This window comes from Heterodontus francisci, chromosome 17, assembly GCF_036365525.1.
Source record: "Heterodontus francisci isolate sHetFra1 chromosome 17, sHetFra1.hap1, whole genome shotgun sequence".
In the NCBI taxonomy this organism is placed as follows: domain Eukaryota; kingdom Metazoa; phylum Chordata; class Chondrichthyes; order Heterodontiformes; family Heterodontidae; genus Heterodontus; species Heterodontus francisci.
The window spans coordinates 2,857,681-2,878,149 of NC_090387.1; the positions used below are offsets into that span (position 1 = coordinate 2,857,681).

At 46.0% G+C, this 20,469-nt stretch overlaps 2 protein-coding genes across 6 annotated transcripts in view; one reads left to right on the forward strand and one right to left on the reverse strand.

The window, feature by feature from the left end:
* The window catches only part of LOC137378680 (uncharacterized protein KIAA0513-like), a 215,786-nt gene that overhangs the window by 140,053 nt on the left and 55,264 nt on the right, over window positions 1–20,469 (forward strand). For 4 of the 5 annotated variants that reach the window (XM_068049002.1, XM_068049003.1, XM_068049005.1 and 1 more), the window contains one exon: window positions 1,676–10,048. The exons of the other annotated variant lie outside the window; for it this stretch is intronic. In XM_068049002.1, the coding sequence (XP_067905103.1) occupies window positions 1,676–1,725 (50 nt within the window). In that variant the 3' untranslated portion in view covers window positions 1,726–10,048. Of the gene's footprint in view, window positions 1–1,675; window positions 10,049–20,469 lie in introns of those variants that run through there. 5 annotated transcript variants of the gene reach the window in all.
* LOC137378679 (uncharacterized) overlaps window positions 9,250–20,469 on the reverse strand; it is a 48,635-nt gene continuing 37,415 nt past the window's right edge. The window contains exon 10 of the mRNA XM_068049001.1: window positions 9,250–9,644. The gene's annotated coding sequence lies outside the window, so the exon portion shown is untranslated. The remainder of the gene's footprint in view (window positions 9,645–20,469) is intronic.

Consider the following 20,469-nt stretch of genomic DNA (forward strand, 5'->3'; position numbering starts at 1 on the left):
CTGGAGGCCGTGAAAACCACAGCCTCCGGTACCGACTGAATGGTATCTGGTGGAGGTGTAGGGGGGGGTGGGAGGAGGTGCAGCGGCGCCACCCTGGGCCATCGTGTTGGAGTTGGCAGCCGGGAAGTTGGGGCAGTTCTTACGAACATGCCCCACCCCCTTACAAACATGGCACCGCACCCTGTCCAAGGTCCAGAAGACACGGTAGGCCGTCCCCTGGAACTCTACATTGAAATGGCCCTCTGTAACCTCCTCCCGCGCCAGCTGCATGAATAGCTGGCGGCGGAAGGAGTACACATGCCGTAGGCTGTTCTCCCGAAGACCGAGCGGGACTGGGGTGAGCCCCGTCTTTACCTCCCCCAGGTGGTGCAGGTGGGGAAGGAGGAGCTCACCAGGAATGAAGGGCGGGACATTGGATAGAATGAGCCTTTGCGCAGTGGCCTCCAGTGATCCACTGGCAGAAAGGTCCCGCCCACGGTGAGCCCCTTGTTCAGAGCCAGGGACACCGCACGCTCGGTCTTCAGGAATAACACTGCCTTCCCGTACATTTTAGAGGCTGCAACAATGGCCGAAGGGCCGACAACCTCGGCCATTGCTTTCACACATGCCTCTATCGTCATGTTCGGGTGGACGTAGCTCTTGACCCCATGCTTCGATGTTATTAATGCAAACGGTGACGGGGCAACAGGTGCAGCTACAGCAGCCACAGCAGCATATGTACAGGAAGGCCCCGCCACCGGCGAAGGAGGGCTTGCCATGGGGTCCAAGAGCCACTTCCACCCCCAAGAAACAAAGCAAATTTACACAGTTGAAACAAAAAAAAGCAAACTTTAAACAAAATGGAGTGGGAGTAGAGGAGGATAGGGGTAGGAAGGTAAAGGAAAAGGGGAGGATAGGTGACTGAGGCGACTGGGTGGCGGAAGGGAGAGAAAGGCTGAAAAGGATGTTTGTTCCAACTGCCAGTTGGAGCACCTTTATCACAATTAGTCCAAAACTATTTGTAGTCTTCCAGTTGGGGGAGGCTTCTTCGCCCGGGACGGCTGGAGCCGCCCGGTACTCTCCTCTTCTGATTTTAACAAGAAAGTCTTCACCCGGGCAACTCCAGCTGTCCCGAGCAGGCAGTTGGGGTGGGGAGGGAGCTCCCTGTGTGCAAACACCAATACAAATACAGGAGCCCCCTACTGGATTTGGCAGCCCCACCCAAGTCTTCCAGCCTCTTCTCCCTCCCCCAAACAGTTCACATTTAGAGTCTTTCAGGTGCCCTGACACCCACCTCTCCAGAACAATTGCAGCCTTCCTTGATGGTTTTAATCCACTCTGCAGTCTCCTTTCTCCACTCTGCATTCACCTCTCTCCAGTTACTGCAGTCTCCACTCTGCAATTGCTGCAGCACAGGTGCAGCTGCTCCCCCTGATTGCAGGCAGGAAGTGCTCCAAATTGCCCAGCCAATCCCAGTGCTGTACCTGTCCTGGGAGTGTTTGATGGGGACAGTGCAGAGGGAGCTTTACTCTGTATCTAACCGCCGTGCTGTACCTGTCCTGGGGCGTGTTTGATGGGGACAGTGTAGAGGGAGCTTTACTCTGTATCTAACCCCCATACTGTACCTGTCCTGGGAGTGTTTGATGAGCAGGATTTTGGACTAACCAATTTCTTGCTCTTGTATTTGTATTTGCAGAGCAGTACAAGTTGCTTTGTGACCACATTGAACAGATGACGGTGGAGTGAATTGTGAGACACGATGTTTTCAACAAGGAGCAGCCAGGAGCCTGCATCTTCAGCTACTGTCCTTCGAACCTGCTTCTTGCACCAGGGAGTGAGGTCATCACTGTTACTATGGTTACATGGGATGGATGTGCCAATGAATCCGACTTACTTTACAGCGAGTTGTCCATTCTGCTGCGTGGCCACTAGTTGTTTATAGTGCACTGTGCTGGTGGAGTGACACGATTGACATTGCATTAGTTGAGTGCATCTGTTTAACATGAGTGAACAGACCACAGTATTGGATCCGCAGCTACAATCCAGCTATGTTAAACCCTCTTGAGGGAAGGGATGATGCAGAGTATTTTTGAGTGGAACATAAGCTGTAAAGATGGTGAGGAGCACATTGGCATGTCAGCCTGGACTGAACCATGGAAAATATGAATCTACCACTCGGTCTCTGTTCCATGTCACGGGATTTCTGCCTCTGTGCTTAAGTGTGTGACTGTGTCTGTGTGTCTCTGTGTGTGTGATGTTTTGTATGTCTGTAATGAGTGTCTGTTTACACTGGCTGGATTGGGACTGGGATTAACTCTTGGATACGGGAAATGAGCATGTGGCCATTTTCATTAAACAATCCCCTAGTTTTGTACGATCTTGACAAAGAGCAGATTAATTTCTCAAGCACATTAACTTGTTTTTTCCACTGTCGAGTCTCTGAAGCTCTGGATCTCTTCTGTCCCAGCATCATGGTCACTGTGCTTCTAGGATGTGGGACTGTAACTTGGAGTGTGCGGAGGCCGTCACCTTGAGATGTTCTTGTATCCAGCAGGCAACTGAGGCCCCGGTTTCACAATACCGCGAAGATGCAAACTCAGTAACCTCTCAGTGTAGTTTAAATGTTGATCAAGTAATGATTTCCCACCAGGTATCATTTATACAAAAACTGAAGACTCAGAGTGGATCACATAAACTCCCCTTTCAGTGCTTGAGTTTAATGTGAGGCTCCCAAAGAGAACAAAGAACAGTACAGCACAGGAACAGGCCATTCGGCCCTCCAAGCCTGCGCTGATCTTGATGCCTGCCTAAACTAAAACCTTCTGCACTTCCGGGGTCCGTATCCCTCTATTCCCATCCTATTCATGTATTTGTCAAGATGCCTCTTAAACGTCGCTATCGTACCTGCTTTCACCACCTCCCACGGCAGCAAGTTCCAGGCACTCACCACCCTCTGTGTAAAGAACTTGCCTCGCACATCCCCTCTAAACTTTGCCCCTCGCACCTTAAACCCATGTCCCCTAGTAACTGACTCTTGCACCCTGGGAAAAAGCTTCTGACTATCCACTCTGTCCATGCCACTCATAACTTTGTAAACCTCTATCATGTCGCCCCTCCACCTCCGTCGTTCCAGTGAAAACAATCCAAGTTTATCCAACCACTCCTCATAGCTAATGCCCTCCAGATCAGGCAACATCCTGGTAAACCTCTTCTGTACCCTCTCCAAAGCCTCCACGTCCTTCTGGTAGTGTGGCGACCAGAATTGCACGCAATATTCCAAGTGTGGCCTAACTAAGGTTCTGTACAGCTGCAGCATGACTTGCCAATTTTTATACTCTATGCCCCGACTGATGAAGGCAAGCATGCCGTATACCTTCTTGACTACCTTATCCACCTGCATTGCCACTGTCAGTGACCTGTGGACCTGTACGCCCAGATCTCTCTGCCTGTCAATACTCCTATGGGTTCTGCCATTTACTGAATACTTCCCACCTGTATTAGATCTTCCAAAATGCATTACCTCACATTTATCCGGATTAAACTCTATCTGCCATTTCTCCATCCAAGTCTCCAACCGATCTATATCCTGCTGTATCCTCTGACAATCCTCATCACTATCCGCAACTCCACCAACCTTTGTGTCGTCCGCAAACTTACTAATGAGACCAGCTACATTTTCCTCCAAATCATTTATATATACTACAAACAGTAAAGGTCCCAGCACTGATCCCTGCGGAACACCACTGGTCACAGCCCTCCATTCAGAAAAGCACCCTTCCACTGCTACCCTCTGTCTTCTATGACCGAGCCAGTTCTGTATCCATCTTGCCAGCTCACTCCTGATCTCGTGTGACCTCACCTTTTGTACCAGTCTGTCATGAGGGACCTTATCAAAGGCTTTACTGAAATCCATATAGACAACATCCACTGCCCTTCCTTCATCAATCATCTTCGTCACTTCCTCAAAAAACTCGATCAAGTTAGTGAGACACAACCTTCCCTTCACAAAACCATGCTGCCTTGCGCTAATAAGTACATTTGTTTCCATATGGGAGTAAATCCTGTCCCGAAGAATCCTCTCTAATAATTTCCCTACCATTGACGTAAGGCTCACTGGTCTATAATTTCCTGCATTATCCTTGCTACCCTTCTTAAACAGAGGAACAACATTGGCTATTCTCCAGTCCTCTGGGACCTCACCTGTAGCCAATGAGGATACAAAGATTTCTGTCAAGGCCCCAGCAATTTCTTCCCTTGCCTCCCTCTGTATTCTGGGGTAGATCCCATCAGGCCCTGGGGACTTATCTACCTTAATGCTTTTCAAGACATCCAACACCTCTTTTTTGATAACGACATGACCCAGACTATCTACACTCCCTTCCCGAGACTCATCATCCACCAAGTCCTTCTCTTTGGTGAATACTGATGCAAAGTACTCATTTAGTACCTCGCCCATTTCCTCTGGCTCCACGCATAGATTTCCTTCTCAGTCCTTGAGTGGACCAACCCTTTCCCTGGCTACCCTCTTGCTCTTCATATGCTTATAAAAAGCCTTGGGATTCCCCTTAATCCTGTTTGCCAATGACTTTTCATGACCCCTTTTAGCCCTCCTGACTCCTTTATATTTCTCAAGGGCTTTGTCTGTTCCCAGCCTTCTAGCCCTTACAAATGCTTCCTTTTTCTTTTTGACTAGGCTCACAATATCCCTCGTTATCCAAGGTTCCCGAAACTTTCCAAACTTATCCTTCTTCCTCACAGGAACATGCCAGTCCTGGATTCTAATCAACTGACATTTGAAGGACTCCCACATGTCAGATGTTGATTTACCCTCAAACAGCCGCCCCCAATCTAAATTCTTCAGTTCCTGCCTAATATTGTTATAATTAGCCTTCCCCCAATTTAGCACGTTCACCCGAGGACTACTCTTATCCTTATCCACAAGTACCCATTTCCCAATCTCGCCTAACCGTGTCCTGCCTTAAAGGAATTCCCACTGTCCCAGGACCATTGCTGCCCTTCATCCTCGGCTGTTAAGGATTGGGACGTTTGTTAAGCTGTCTCCTGATTATTTATCTGCCTGTCCATTCCATCTGATGTGCTGTATCTGCCACGTGATGTTTAACATAGAATAACATAGAAAATAGGAGCAGGAGTGGGCCATTCGGCCCTTCGAGCCTGCTCCGCCATTCATTGTGATCATGGCTGATCATCCAACTCAGTAACCTGTTCCCGCTTTCTCCCCATATCCTTTGATCCCTTTAGACCCAAGAGCTATATCTAACTCCTTCTTGTAAACATACAATGTTTTGGCCTCAACTACTTTCTGTGGTAGCGAATTCCACAGGCTCACCACTCTCTGGGTAAAGAAATTTCTCCTCATCTCAGTCCTGAAAGGTTTATTCCATATCCTTACACTATGACCCCTGGTTCTAGACTCCCCACCATTGGGAACATCCTTCCTGCATCTACCCTGTCGAGTCCTGTTAGAATTTTATAGGTTTCTATGAGATCCCCCCTCACTCTTCTGAACTCCAGCGAATATAATTCTAACCAACTTGATATCTCCTCACACGTCAGTCCCACCATCCCAGGAATCAGTCTGGTAAACCTTCACTGCACTCCCTCTATAGCAAGAACATCCTTCCTCAGATAAGGAGACCAAAACTGCACACAATATTCCAGGTGTGGCCTCACCAAGACCCTGTATAATTGCAGCAAGACATCCCTGCTCCTGTACTCGAATCCTCTCGCTATGAAGGCCAACATACCATTTGCCTTTTTTACCACCTGTTGAACCTGCATGCTTACCTTCAGCGACTGGTGTACGAGAACACCCAGGTCTCATTGCATATTCCCCTCTCTCAGTTTATAGTTCAGATGATAATCTGCCTTCCTGTTTTTGCTACCAAAGTGGATAACCTCACATTTATCCACATTATACTGCATCTGCCATGCATTAGCCCACTCACTCAACCTGTCCAAATCACCCTGAAGCCTCTCTGCATCCTCCTCACAACTCACCCTCCCACCCAGTTTTGTGTCATCTGCAAATTTGGAGATATTACATTTAGTTCCCTCATCTAAATCATGAATGTATATTGTGAATAGCTGGGGACCTAGCACTGATCCCTGCGGTACTCCACTAGTCACTGCCATTCGGCAAAAGACCCATTTATCCCTACTCTTTGTTTCCTGTCTGCCAACCAATTTTCTATCCATCGGAATACACTACCCCCAATCCCATGCACTTTAATTTTACACGCTAATCTCTTAGGTGGGAGTTTGTCGAAAGCCTTCTGAAAGTCCAAATAAACCACATCCACTGGCTCCCCCTCATCAACTCTACTAGTTACATCCTCGAAGAATTCTAGTAGATTTGTCAAGCATGATTTCCCTTTTGTAAATCTATTGCAGACTCTGCCCGATTCTACCACTGTTCTCTAAGTGCTCTGCTATAAAATCTTTGATAATGAATTCCCTGCGTTTTCTCTACCTCCCTTTTTAAATAGTGGGGTTACATTAGCAACCTTCCAATCTGTAGGAACTGTTCCAGAGTCTATAGAATCTTGGAAGATGACCACCAATGCATCCACTATTTCTAGGGCCACTTCCTTAAGTACTCTGGGATGTAGATTATCAGGCCCTGGGGATTTATCGGCCTTCAATCCCATCAATTTCCCCAACACCATTTCTCTACTAATACTGATTTCTTTCAGATCCTCTCTCTCACTAAGCCCTGTGTTCCCCAACATTTACAGTATGATATTTGTGTCCTCCTTTGTGAAGACAAAACCAAAGTATGCATTTAGTTGGTCAGCCATTTCTTTATTCCCCATAATAATTTCCCCTGTTTCTGACTGTAAGGGACCTACATTTATCTTCACCAATCTTTTTCTCTTCACATACCTATAGAAACTTTCACAGTCAGTTTTTATGTTCCCCGCAAACTTGCTCTCGTACTCTATTTTCCCCTTCTTAATCAATCCCTTGGTCCTCCTTTGCTGAATTCTAAACTGCTCCCAATCCTCAGGTCTGTTGTTTTTCCTGGCAAATTTTATGCCTCTTCCTTCGATCTAATGCTATCTCAAATTTCCCTTGTAAGCCATGGTTTGGCTACCTTTCCCGTTTTACTTTTGCGCCAGACAGGGATAAACAATTGTTGCAGTTCATCCATGCGCTCTTTAAATGTTTGCCATTGCCTATCCACTGTCATCCCTTTAAGTAACGTTTCCCAATCCATCATAGCCAACTCGTGCCTCATACCTTCGTAGTTTCCTTTATTAAAATTCAGGACCCTTGTGTCAGAAGTAACTACGTCACTCCCCATCTTGATGAAGAATTCTGTCATATTATGGTCGCTCGACCACAAGGGGTCTCGCACCACTAGATTGTCAATTATTCCTCTCTCATTACACAATACCCAGTCTAGGATGGCCTGTTCTCTAGTTGGTTCCTCAACGTATTGGTCCAGAAAACCATCCCATATACACTCCAAGAATTCCTCCTCTACAGTATTGTGTCTAATTTGATTTGCCCAATCTATATGCAGATTAAAGTCACCCATAATTACAGATGTTCCTTTATAGCATGCATCTCTAATTTCCTGTTTAATGCCACTCCCAACATCACCACTACAGTTTGGGGGTCTATATACAACCCCAACTAATGTTTTTTGCCCCTTAGTGTTTCTCAGCTCTACCCATACAGATTCCACATCGTCAGAGCTAATATCCTTCCTCACTATTGCCTTAATTTCCTCTTTAACCAGCAATGCAACTCCACTGCCTTTTGCTTTTTGTCTGTCCTTCCTAAATACTGAATATCCGTGGATTACATTTCTGTCTCAGTATTTGAGTGTTGCTTTCTATAACTGTTGCTGTTTTATTCAACATGACCAGCAGTTTTAAGTGTGAGAGGCCAAATCTTTGAGGATCAGCCTAAGTCCATTTTGTTGGCTTTATTCCTGCTCCATGAGACCAGAGCTGACTTTAATGTTTTTATAATAAACAACTGTCTCTGGCATTTTGACTTTGACATTAATCCTGGAAGATTCTATTGACTCCTCATTGGACAAACTGCGAGAGGGTTCACTCCTGCACCATATGTAATGCTGTGCTCTGCAGATCTCCCTTGACAGCACTAGTCTTTGTTGGCCAGAATTAGTTTGATACTTGTATTTTGAGCTGAATTGAGAACTCCCAGCATGCAGCATCTCATTTTCATGGCCAGTGGATTTTACTGCATCTCCTGCTTGTGTTATGTGTGAGAGAGTCTGCCAGCACCATAGTGTCTCTCTGCAGGAAAACTGAACACAAGGCAGTTGGTGGGATCATCCTTCCCAAAATACATTGCACGGAAGAGAAATGGCAGAGTTACTGAGCCAGGGTTTTTGTTGAGTGAGTCCTTGTTCTTTAAGGAATCAGCCTCGTGCTGCAATTGGCAGAATTATCGCTGGTCAGAATTTTAATAGTTAATTTTCCAGGATGAGCTAAGTGTCGATGACCTTGAATAACTCATTGTTTCTTGTCACTCGAATCCTCTGTTATTTACGTCATTATGGTGAAGTTTTCTGCCACTCAGTATGTGTGTGCACTGTATAACTACAGTCCCTGTTAGGGACATGTAGAGGCAGCAGGTCCTTGCAATAGCCCTTCACTGTTTTCATGTACTACTGACAGAGTCAGGTGTGAACTTGCTATGCTGCTTAGTGTCAGTGCCCTCATCTGTGGGGACAGCACAGTCATTCTCTTCCTTGTCTGGCTGTAGAGACAAGTACAGATAACAGCATAGCACCTGAGCACCATGTATTGCTGTGACATCAGATGGACCTAGACAGCAAGCTCCCAGCCAGGGATCTGTTGAAATCAGCTGATCAAGGGTTATGTAAGCGAACAAGCCAAGGAGCAGTCTGAGCTGGGCCACACTGTTAAGTTTGAATGTGCTTCCTTCGTTTCTCGTCCACAAAAGCTAATGAACACACTACAAAACCCTGCTATAAATTACCAGTGTATAAGCCACACCCTGTCACTATCTGGTGAAGACATTTCGTTCTGTGACTTGGAGCTGCTAATTGATGGGTTGGGTCCAGTAATACAGGAAGGGACAAAGAGCTTCAGGGGTCACCGCAGCAGAAAACTTGGACACCTCTGTGACTTCAACAGAGTGCAGAGGTAGTCTCGGGGAAGGGTACTGGGGAGTGGAAGAGGAGGAAGCGTCTCTGGCATAACATGATTTAATTGTGTCCCATTTAAAAAAGAAAGAAACCCAGAATCAGTTTTTAAAAAAACATTGTGTATTTTGATACTTTTCCTCCCTGTAACTGAGTGGTGATCGTCAGTGTGCCCCTACCCCACTCCAGATATCGAGCACAGGTTGAGGTGTGATCGTGTAGGTGATGCCGGTTATGCCTCCTATATCCGGCTTTATTCTCTGAAGGAATTTACACCTTTTTAGGTATTGATGCTTCCTGGTGAGCGAAATATTCTGACATGGGGCTTGTCCTCCTCAGCAGCATTCTGGGATGGGGATCTCCCTAGCAAAGCAAAGAGAGACCTGCACACACAGCGAGAGTGCGCCTCCTCCTGTTGGTATTGGGGATTTGCCATGTCCCTTTCTGTGCATTAGGCACAGTCTGAACTGCTGTTATTTTCTTGAGTCGAGCCACCCTAGAAAAGGACAAAATAGAAAACTGACAAAACAGTGACACAGCAGGTGGCAACTTAACATTAACAGCTGAGAATATTTAAAGAAATCATGAAAGCAGAGGGTGGGGAGAGGAGAAAGCAGACTGATTCTATCCAACCAGGCTCCTGGTCAAGGGAAGTGGTCTGATCCAAGGGAAGGTCTTTGAGATCTGCAAGACTGCAAAATCTGTAATCAGCATTACCAAAATTCAGCCCAACAGAAACAATACAAGACTGTCTTGAATGTGGAACAGAGTCAGCCAGTCTTACTGTGAAATAATGTGGGATAACTGGTTTTAAATGATTGTTGTGTCCATATGCCTGTAGTGGGTGTGTTGAATTGCAAGTCTGTGAAACTTTGAATAAATTTCCATTTTCTTTGCATTGAACTACTGTGAAGATTTTGAGAGGAATTTATTTTTCACGTTTATTTCCCTGTACAGTATCTGTCAGGACAGGTGAGTGTGAGAATTGTCGACAGGTGGGTGATCATAAAAGAACCTGAATTTATATAGCGCCTTTAACTTAATAAAATGTCCTAAGGCACTTCACAGGAGCATTATAAAACAAAATATGACACCAAGCTACATAAGGGCAATAGTCTAAAAGCTTGGTCAAAGAGGTAGGTTTTAAGGAATGTCTTAAAGGAGGAAAATGAGGTGGAGAGGTTTAGTAAGGGAATTCCAGAGCTTGGGGCCGAGGCAGCTGAAGGTATGGTCACCTGTGGTGGAGAGGCTGGAATTAAAGGAATGATGAAGAAATATTGGAGGGTTTTAGGGCTGGAGGAGATTGTAGGGAGGAGGGAGGCCAAGGAGGGATTTGAAAACAAGGATGAGGATTTTTAAATCAAGGTGTTATTTAACTGGAACTAGTGTAGGTCAGCGAGCACAGGGGTGATGGGCGAACAGCATTTGGTGAAAGTTAGGACACGAGCAGCAGAGTTTTGGATGACCTCAAGTTTACGGAGAGTAGAATGTGGGAGACCAGCCAGGATTGTGTTTAAATAGTCAAGTCTAGAGACTTCCTGGGATTTCCTAAATCTCTTCCTAGCCAATGAAGTACTTTTTGAATGATCTGCTCTCGTGTTGTAGTGGCAGTCAATTCGGACACAGTGAGGCCCCACAGACAGCAATGAAATGAGTGACCAGTCTATCTGCTTATTTCTATTGGTCAGGACAGCAGGGGAATCCTCTGCTCTTTGAATAGTGAGTGTGGAACCTTTAACTTCCACTTGGGAGGTCACATGGGCTTTGGCATCAGTTTATTGTCTCTCAAAGTCAGCACCTCTGCAGATGTAGTCGTCCGGAACGCTGGAAGCGTCACGGACCTCCCACAGCTCACAGGTGAAGCACTTTACCCCTCTAACTGACATTTCTAGCACTAATTAATAAATTAATTTAAAATAAATAAATACTTATTAAATCCTTACTAAATTAAGTTACAATTAACTATATGGTCCCTAGCGCTAGATTTCTACTATAAATATTAAATGGTAAATACAGTAATCTCCTCCCTCCGGTTCAGTTACTCCTCTACTTATTAATTAATTAGTTAATTAGGGTTAATTAGTTTATCAATGTTTTATTTTCAGATTCAGTGCAGATTCCCTGGCTGGTTATGGCTGGAGTTAAGATACAGATTAACCGTGATCTGATTGATCAGTGGAACAGACTTGAGGGGCTGAATGGCCTTTTCTGTTCCATGTTCTTGACCAGAGAATTGACTGCACAGATGAGAGCTTTCTTAGGGATGTAGAATAGTGGGAAGGTAACACATGGCAGGGGCTGGTTGCTGGCTCTGAGGCAACAGTCTATTCCTCACTGCTCTGCAATATAAATTGTTGCCATGGATTTGTATTTACTGCAGAGACAAAGAAGGGGGTTCAGATTCCGATATTAAAGGTATTGACAACCGGCAAGGAGATAGCGTTTAAAGTGAGGGTTCAGGTAGAACTCAGAGTTACCCATAAAACTCATTTATTTCCCATCCCTAATTGCCCTTGAGAAGGTGGCGGTGAGCTGCCTTTTTGAACCGCTGCAGTCCATATGGGGTAGGTACACCCACAGTGCTGTTAGGAAGGGAGTTCCAGGATTTTGACCCAGTGACAGTGAAGGAACGGCGATATAGTTCCAAGTCAGGATGGTGTGTGACTTGGAGGGGAACTTGCAGGTGGTGATGTTCCCATGCATCTGCTGCTCTTGTCCTTCGAGGTGGTAGAGGTCACGGGTTTGGAAGGTGCTGTCGAAGGAGCCTTGGTGCATTGCTGCAGTGCATCTTGTAGATGGTACACACTGCTGCCACTGTGCAGTGGAGGGAGTGAATATTTGTAGATGGGGTGCCAATCAAGTGGGCTGCTTTGTCCTGGATGGTGTCGAGCTTCTTGTGTGTTGGTTGGAGCTGCACCGATCCAAGCAAGTGGAGAGTATTCCATCACACTGCTGACTTGTGCCTTGTAGATGGTGGACAGGTTTTGAGGAGTCAGGAGGTGTGTTACTCGCTGCAGGATTCCTAGCCTCCAACCTGCTCTTGTAGCCACGGTATTTATATTACTACTCCAGTTCAGTTTCTGGTCAATGGTAGCCCCTCGGATGTTGATAATGGGGAATTTAGTGATGGTAATGCCATTGAATGTCAAGGGGTGATGGTTAAATTCTCTCTTGTTGGAGATGGTCATTGCCTGGCACTTGTGTGGCGTGAATGTTACTTGCCACTTATCAGCCCAAGCCTGGATATTGTCCAGGTCTTGCTGCATTTCTACACGGACTGCTTCAGTATCTGAGGAGTCACGAATGGTGCTGAACATTGTGCAATCATCTGCGAACATCCCCACTTCTGACCTTATGATTGAAGGAAGGTCATTGATGAAGTAGCTGAAGATGGTTGGGCCTAGGACACTACCCTGAGGAACTCCTGCAATGATATCCTGGAGCTCAGATGATTGACCTCCAACAACCACAACCATCTTCCTTTGCGCCAGGTATGACTCCAACCAGCGGAGGGTTTTCCCTCTGATTCCGATTGACTCCAGTTTTGCTTGGGCTCCTTGATGCCATACTCAGTAAAAGCCTGCTTGGGTCTGCAATTGAAACCTGACACAGCCCAAGTCCTTTGATTTTTTTTGCCGCGCCTGACCTGACTCGACCCGGCCACCAGAGTGAAGTTGATTATATTAAAGAGGTAGTACTCTATCTTGGATTGAATCGCTCACTGCAGACTAGTGCAGAGTCCATTCCCTCCTTGACCAAAAGGCAGCACTGTGTCCGACCTGACCCGACCCGAGCCCGAATGCCGGTCCCGGAAAAGAGACCCAACCCGAACCGAACCCAACACATGTCGTCGTATCTGTTCGGGTTCGGGTTCGGGTCAGGTAGCCATCCTCTAATACTCAAATGCTGGTCAAATGCTGCCTTGATGTCAAGGGCAGTCACTCTCACCTCAAGATGCTGGAAACTATTATTAAAGAAGTCTTAACATTGCACTTAGAAAAGCATAGTATGATTAGAACAAGTCAGCATGGTTTTACTAAAGGGAGATTCTGTTTGACAAATTTATTAGAGTTTTTTAAGGATGTAACTAGTAGGGTAGATAAAGTGAAACCACTAGATGTGGTATACCTGGATTTTCAAAAGACATTCGATAAGGTGCCACATAAAAGATTAATCGACAAGATAAGGGCTCATGGAGTTGGGGGTAATATATTAGCGTGGATAGAGGATTTGTTAACAGACAGGAAGCAGAGAGTGGGCATAAACAGGGCAGTCAAGTTGGCCGGCAGTGAATATTGGGTTGCCGCAAGGATCAGTGCTGGGGCCTCAACTATTTACACTATATTAATAACTTGGATGAAAAGACAGAGAGTAATGTATCTAGGTTTGCTGATGATACAAAGCTCGGTGGAAAGGTAAGCTGTGGGGAGGATGTAGAGGCTGCAAAGAGATATAGACAGGTTAAATGAGTGGGCAAAAGATGGCAAATGGAATATAATGTAGGGAAGTGTGAAGTTGTTCACTTTGGTCGTAAGCATAGAAAGGCAGAATATTTTTTAAAAGGTGTGAAACTGGTAAGTGTTGATGTTCAGAGAGACTTGGAGATACTCATACAGGGAACGCACAAAGTTAACATACAGGTGCAGCAGGCTATTAGGAAGGCAAATGGCATGTTGGCCTTTATTGCAAGGAGATTGGAGTACAGGAATAAAGAAGTCTTACTAAAATTGTACAGGGCTTTGGTGAGACCACACCCAGAATACTGTGTGCAGTTTTGAATAGAACATTTAGAATAGAACATTACAGCGCAGTACAGGCCCTTCGGCCTTCGATGTTGCGCCGAAAGGATATACTTGCACTGGAGGCAGTGCAGCGAAGATTTACTAAATTGGTCCCTGGGATGAAGGGGTTGTCCTTTAATGAGAGGCTGAGTAAATTGGGCCGATATTCTCTGGAGTTTCGAAGAATGAGAGGTGATCTAATTGAGACATACAAGATTCTGAAAGGTCTTGATAGGATAGAAGCTGAGAGATTATTTCCACTGGTCAGGGAATCTAGAACACGGGGACACAGTCTCAGGATAAGGGGCCAATCATTCAGGACTGAGATGAGGAGAAATTATTACACTCAAAGGGTTGTGAATCTTTGGAATTCTCTACCCCAGAGGGTTGTGGATGTTCCATCATTGAATACATTTAAGGCTGGGATAGATAGATTTTTGGTCTTGCAGGGAATGAAGGGATATGGGGAGCGGGCAAGAAAGTGGAATTGAAGCCTAAGATCTGCCACGATCGTATTGAATAGCGGAGCAGGCTCGATGGGTCATATGGTCTACTTCTGCTCCTGTTTCTTGTGTTCTTGTACAAACGTTTGTCACTGGGATTTCAACATGGCCTGATAATGAACATGTAAAAGTTTATTCCCTTGAATAGTGAAAGTCAGTAGTACAATTATAGAGTTTGCTCTTCCAAACTTTGGTTAAGTCTGGAGAAACTGTGGTGAACAACTGGGGTCTGCCTGGTCACCTCAGGAGGTCAGAGAAATTTGAGATCCCTGGAACTATTCTCGTAAATCTTTTCTGCACCCTCTCTACTGCCATCACATCCTTCCTAAAGTGCAGTGCCCAGAACTGCACACAATACTGCATTTGAGGCCGAACCAGTGTTATATAGGTTCATCATAACTTCCTTGCTTTTGTACTCAATGCCTCTATTCCACAAAGCCCCAGATCCTGTATGCCTCATTAACCACTTTCTCAGCCTATCCTGCCACCTTCAACGATTTGTGCAGAGATAACCCCAGATCCCTCTGCTTCTGCATCCCTTTAAAATTGTACCCTTTATTTTATATTGCGTTTTCTCCTCCTCCTTTATCAGAATGCATCACTTCACATTTTTCTGCATTACATTTCATCTGCCACGTGTCTGCCCATTCCACCCGCCTATGTCTTCCTGGAAATCTATCATCTTCCTCACAGTTCACAACACTTCAAAGTTTTGAGTCATCTGCAAATTTTGAAATTGTGCCCTGTACACCCAAGTCAAGGTCATTAATATAGATCAAGAAATGCCAACACCTGGGGAACCCGACTGTACCTTCCCCCAGTCTGAAAAACAACAGTTCATCACTACTCTGTTTCCTGTCACTCAGCCAACTTCATATCCATGCTGCCACTGTCTCTTTTATCCCATGGGCCTTCACTTTGCTGATAAGTTCGCAGATGACACGAAAATTGGTGGTGTCGTAAATAGTGAGGAGAAAGCCTTAGATTACAGGACGATATAGATGGGCTGCTAAGATGGGCAGAGCTGTGGCAAATGGAAATGGTCATTAAGAAGGCATATGGGATACTTGCCTTTATTAGCCGAGGCATAGAATATAAGAGCAGGGAGGTTATGATGGAGCTGTATAAAATGCTAGTTAGGCCACAGCTGGAGTACTGTGTACAGTTCTGGGCACCACACTATAGGAAGGATGGGATTGCACTGGAGAGGGTGCAGAGGAGATTCACCAGGATGTTGCCAGGGCTGGAGCATTTCAGCTATGAAGAGAGACTGAAAAGGCTAGGGTTGTTTTCCTTAGAGCAGAGAAAGCTGAGGGGGGACATGATTGAGGTATACAAAATTATGAGGGGCATTGATAGGTTAGATAGGAAGAAACTTTTTCCTTTAACGGAGGTGTCAATAACCAGGGGGCATAGATTTAGGGTAAGGGGCAGGAGGTTTAAAGGGGATTTGAGGAAAAAAAATTTCACTCAGAGTGGTTGGAATCTGGAACACATTGCCTGACGAGGTGGTAGAGGCAGGAACTCTCACAACATTTAAGAAGTATTTAGATGAGCACCTGAAACACCATAGCATACAAGGCTACAGGCCAAGTGCTGGAAAATGGGATTAGAATAGTTAGGTGCTTGATGGCCAGCACAGACACGATGGGCCGAAGGGCTTGTTTCTGTGCTGTATAACTCTATGACAGCCTGTTATTTGACACTTTATTAAACACCTTTTGGAAGTCCATGTTATACCACATCAACCCCATTCCCTCATCGAAAAACACATGAAGTTAAACATGATTTGCCTTTAACAAATCCATGCTGGCTTTTCTTAATTAATCTGCATTTGTCCAAGTGGCTGTTAATTTTGTCCTGGATTATCGTTTCTAAGTTTTCCACCAGAGGTTAGATTAACTGGCCAAGAATTGCTGGGTGTATTGGTTTTTTTGAACAAGGATGTAACATTGGCAATACTCCAGTGCTCTGGGCCCACCCTTGTATCTAAGGAGGTTTTGAAAATTATAGTCCGTGCCTCTGCAATTTCCATCCTTACTTCTATCTATATCCTTAGATGCATCTCATCCAGTCCTTGTAACTTATCAACTTTAAGTACAGCCAGCCTAATATCTCTTCATCAATTTTTAGCCCAACCAAGGAGTAATTTGAGGTGAATAGTTTAAGTGGAAACTAGATAGCACATGAGGAAGAAAGGAATAGAGGATATGCTGAAGGGGTGAGATGAAGAGGGGTGAAAACAGGCTTGTGTGAAGCATAAATGTTGGCAGAGACAAGTCCTACAGGGCCTGTTTCTGCAATGCAGACTCTATGTAATTCTAGGTAAATACACCATAACAGAACCAAACACCAGATCTAGTCACCGACAGATATATTGCACTGAATCACACACTGACTGCATACATGAAGTCCTGCATGCTAGTTAGAACTATCCAAATTAAATTATCGACAAGATGAAATGGCTCTGACAATGTTGGACAAGTGATAGTATATACAAGTTTATCCTGTCCTTACCTTAGTCTCTGTACTGTTCCCCTCAGTAATGACTGTAGGAAGAATGGTTCCTTGTGGAACCTTTCACAATCCTAGAATGTTCTAAGGTGCATTATATCCAATGAAGTACTTTTTTTGAAGTGTAGTCACTGTTTTAATGTAGAAAGTGTGGCAGCCAATTTGCACACAGCAAAATCCCACAACCAATTATGTGATCATGACCAAATAATCTGTTTTAGTGATACTGATTGAGGGATATATATTGGTCAGGACACGAGGGAAACTCCCCTGCACTTCTAATAGTGCTATGGACACTGGGAATGTTGACCTGCAATGGCCATTATTGAACCAATGGTATAATAGTGTGTAAAATGCTGTATTATCAAAGCTAATCTGTTGCTTTCTTTCTTCTTCTTTAGCCTCCTTGTCTCGAGAGACAATGGGCAAGCGCCTAGAGATGGTCAGTGGTTTGTGGAGCAGCGCCTGGAGTGGCTATAAAGGCCAATTCTAGAGTGACAGACTCTTCCACAGGTGCTGCAGATAAAATTGGTTGTTGGGGCTGTTACACAGTTGGCTGTCTCCTTGCGCTTGTCTTTTTTCCTGCCAACTGCTAAGTCTCTTCGATTCACCACTCTTAAGTCCCTGCTTTATGGCTGCCCGCCAGCTCTGGTGATCACTGGCAACTGACTCCCACGACTTGTGATCAATGTCACAGGACTTCATGTCGCGTTTGCAGACGTCCTTAAAGCAGAGACATGGACGGCCGGTGGGTCTGATACCAGTGGCGAGCTCGCTGTACAATGTGTCCTTGGGGATCCTGCCATCTTCCATGCGGCTCACATGGCCAAGCCATCTCAAGCACCGCTGGCTCAGTAGGGCGTATATGCTGGGGATGTTGGCCACCTCGAGGACTTCTGAGTTGGGGATACGGTCCTGCCACCTGATGCCAAGGATTCTCCGGAGGCAGCGAAGATGAGTTGAGACGTCGCTCTTGGCTGACATACGTTGTCCAGGCCTCGCTGCTGTAGAGCAAGGTACTGAGGACACAGGCTTGATACACTCGGACTTTTGTGTTCCGTGTCAGTGCGCCATTTTCCCACACCCTCTTGGCCAGTCTGGACATAGCAGTGGAAGCCTTTCCCATGTGCTTGTTAATTTCTGCATCGAGAGACAGGTTACTGGTGATAGTTGAGCCCAGGCAGGTGAACTCTTGAACCGCTTTCAGAGCGTGCTCGCCGATATTGACGGATGAAACATTTCTGACGTCCTGTCCCATAATGTTCATTTTCTTGAGGCTGATGGTTAGGCCAAATTCATTGCAAGCAGCCGCAATCCTGTCAATGAGTCTCTGCAGACGCTCTTCAGTGTGAGATGTTAATGCAGCATCGTCAGCAAAGAGGAGTTCCCTGATGAGGACTTTCCGTACTTTGGTCTTCGCTCTTAGATGGGCAAGGTTGAACAACCTGCCATCTGATCTTGTGTGGAGGAAAGTTCCTTCTTCTGAAGACTTGAACGCATGTGAGAGCAGCAGGGAGAAGAAGATCCCAAACCGTGTAGGTGCGAGAACACAGCCCTGTTTCACGCCACTCAGGATGGGAAAGGGGTCTGATGAGGCACTGCTATGCTAAATTGCGCCTTTCATATTGTCATGGAATGAGGTGATGATACTTAGTAGCTTTGTTGGATATCCAATCTTTTCTAGTAGTCTGAAGAGACCACGTCTGTTGACGAGGTCAAAGGCTTTGGTGAGATCAATGAAAGCAACGTAGAGGGGCATCTGTTGTTCACGGCATTTCTCCTGTAGCTGGCAAAGGGAGAACAGCATGTCAATGGTGGATCTCTCTGCTCGAAAGCCACACTGTGCCTCAGGGTGGACACGCTCAGCCAGCTTCTGGAGCCTGTTTAAAGCGACTCGAGCGAAGACTTTCCCCACTATGCTCAGCAGAGAGATTCCACGGTAGTTGTTGCAGTCACCGCGGTCACCCTTGTTCTTATAGAGGGTGATGATATTGGCATCGCACATGTCCTGTGGTACTGCTCCCTCGTCCCAGCACAAGCAAAGCAGTTCATACCGTGCTGAAAGTATAGCAGGGGTTATTTCAGGGGTAATGCCGTCCTTCCCAGGGGCTATTCCGCTGGCTGGAGAATCAATGGCATCACTGAGTTCCGATTTTGTTGGCTGTACGTCCAGCTCATCCATGACTGGCAGAGACTGGGCTGCATTGAGGGTGGTCTCAGTGACAACATTTTCCCTGGAGTACAGTTCTAGGTAGTGTTCCACCCAGTGGTCCATTTGCTTGCGTTGGTCAGTGATTGTGTCCCCTGATTTAGATTTGAGGGGGGCGATTTTCTTGATGGTTGGCCCAAAAGCTCTCTTAATGTCATCATACATTCCCCTAATGTTTCCGGTGTCGGAGGCCAGCTGAATATGACTGCATAGGTGTTGCCAGTAGTCATTTGCGCAGCGCCTGGCTGTTCTTTGTGCAGCACTTCTGGCTGCTTTAAGTCCTACGGATGGTAACTCACTGGGGGCTTTCTTGTAGTTCAACAGTGCAATGCACTTAGTGGCTATGACAGGTTCCAGCTCTTCAAAGTGAGTTTGAAACCAATCTGCATTCCGCTTCACACGTTTGCCATAGATGGTCATTGCTGAGTCATAGATGGCATCTCTGATGTGGGCCCACTTGGTCTCTGTATCCCCTGTAGGAGTGTTTTGAAGGGCTTTTTCAAGTGAATTTTGAAACTTTTGTAACAGCTGTGGATAAGAAATTCTGTTAGTGTTGATGTGCGGGCAGCCCTTCTGCTTGGAGTGATGCAGCTTCTTTGGTTTGAGTCTACCTTTGCTGCACACCAGGGAGTGGTTGATGTCGCAGTCCGCACTGTGGAAGCTGCGTGTGATTTGAACACTGTTTAAGGAGGCTCGCCTTGTGACAATGAGGTCCAGCTGGTGCCAACAACGTGATCTTGGGTGCCTCCATGAAACCTGGTGACAGGGTTTAGTGTGAAAGAACGAGTTGGTGATTGCAGAGGTTGTGATAGGTACACAACTCCAGCAGTCTCTGTCCATTCTCATTCATCCTTTCAATGCCATAGCGCCCAAGGCAGGAGGGCCATGAGTCATGGTCGGCCCAACCCTGGCATTAAAGTCCCCCAGCAGGAACAGGTGTTCGGTATTGGGGATGCTACTAATGATATCATGGAGTTCCTCGTAGAACTGGTCTTTAACTTCAGGTGGGGGGCAGAGTGTTGGAGCATAGATGCTGAGTAGGTAGACTGGACCAGAGGCGGTGAGCAGTCGGATGGACAGTATGCGTTCCGAGCCATTTGAAGGTGGCTCTATCATGCTGAGCAAAGAGGCTGATGGCGAAGCCCACTCCATGCTGTCTTGGTTCTTCAGGATCCCTACCCTGTCAGTTGAAGGTGTAGTCTTGCTCTGCTAGAGATCCACTCGCAGGGAGGCGTGTCTCCTGAAGTGCTGCAATGTCTACATTGAGTCTACTGAGCTCGTTGTTAATGATGGCAGTCTTCCGAGAATCATTGA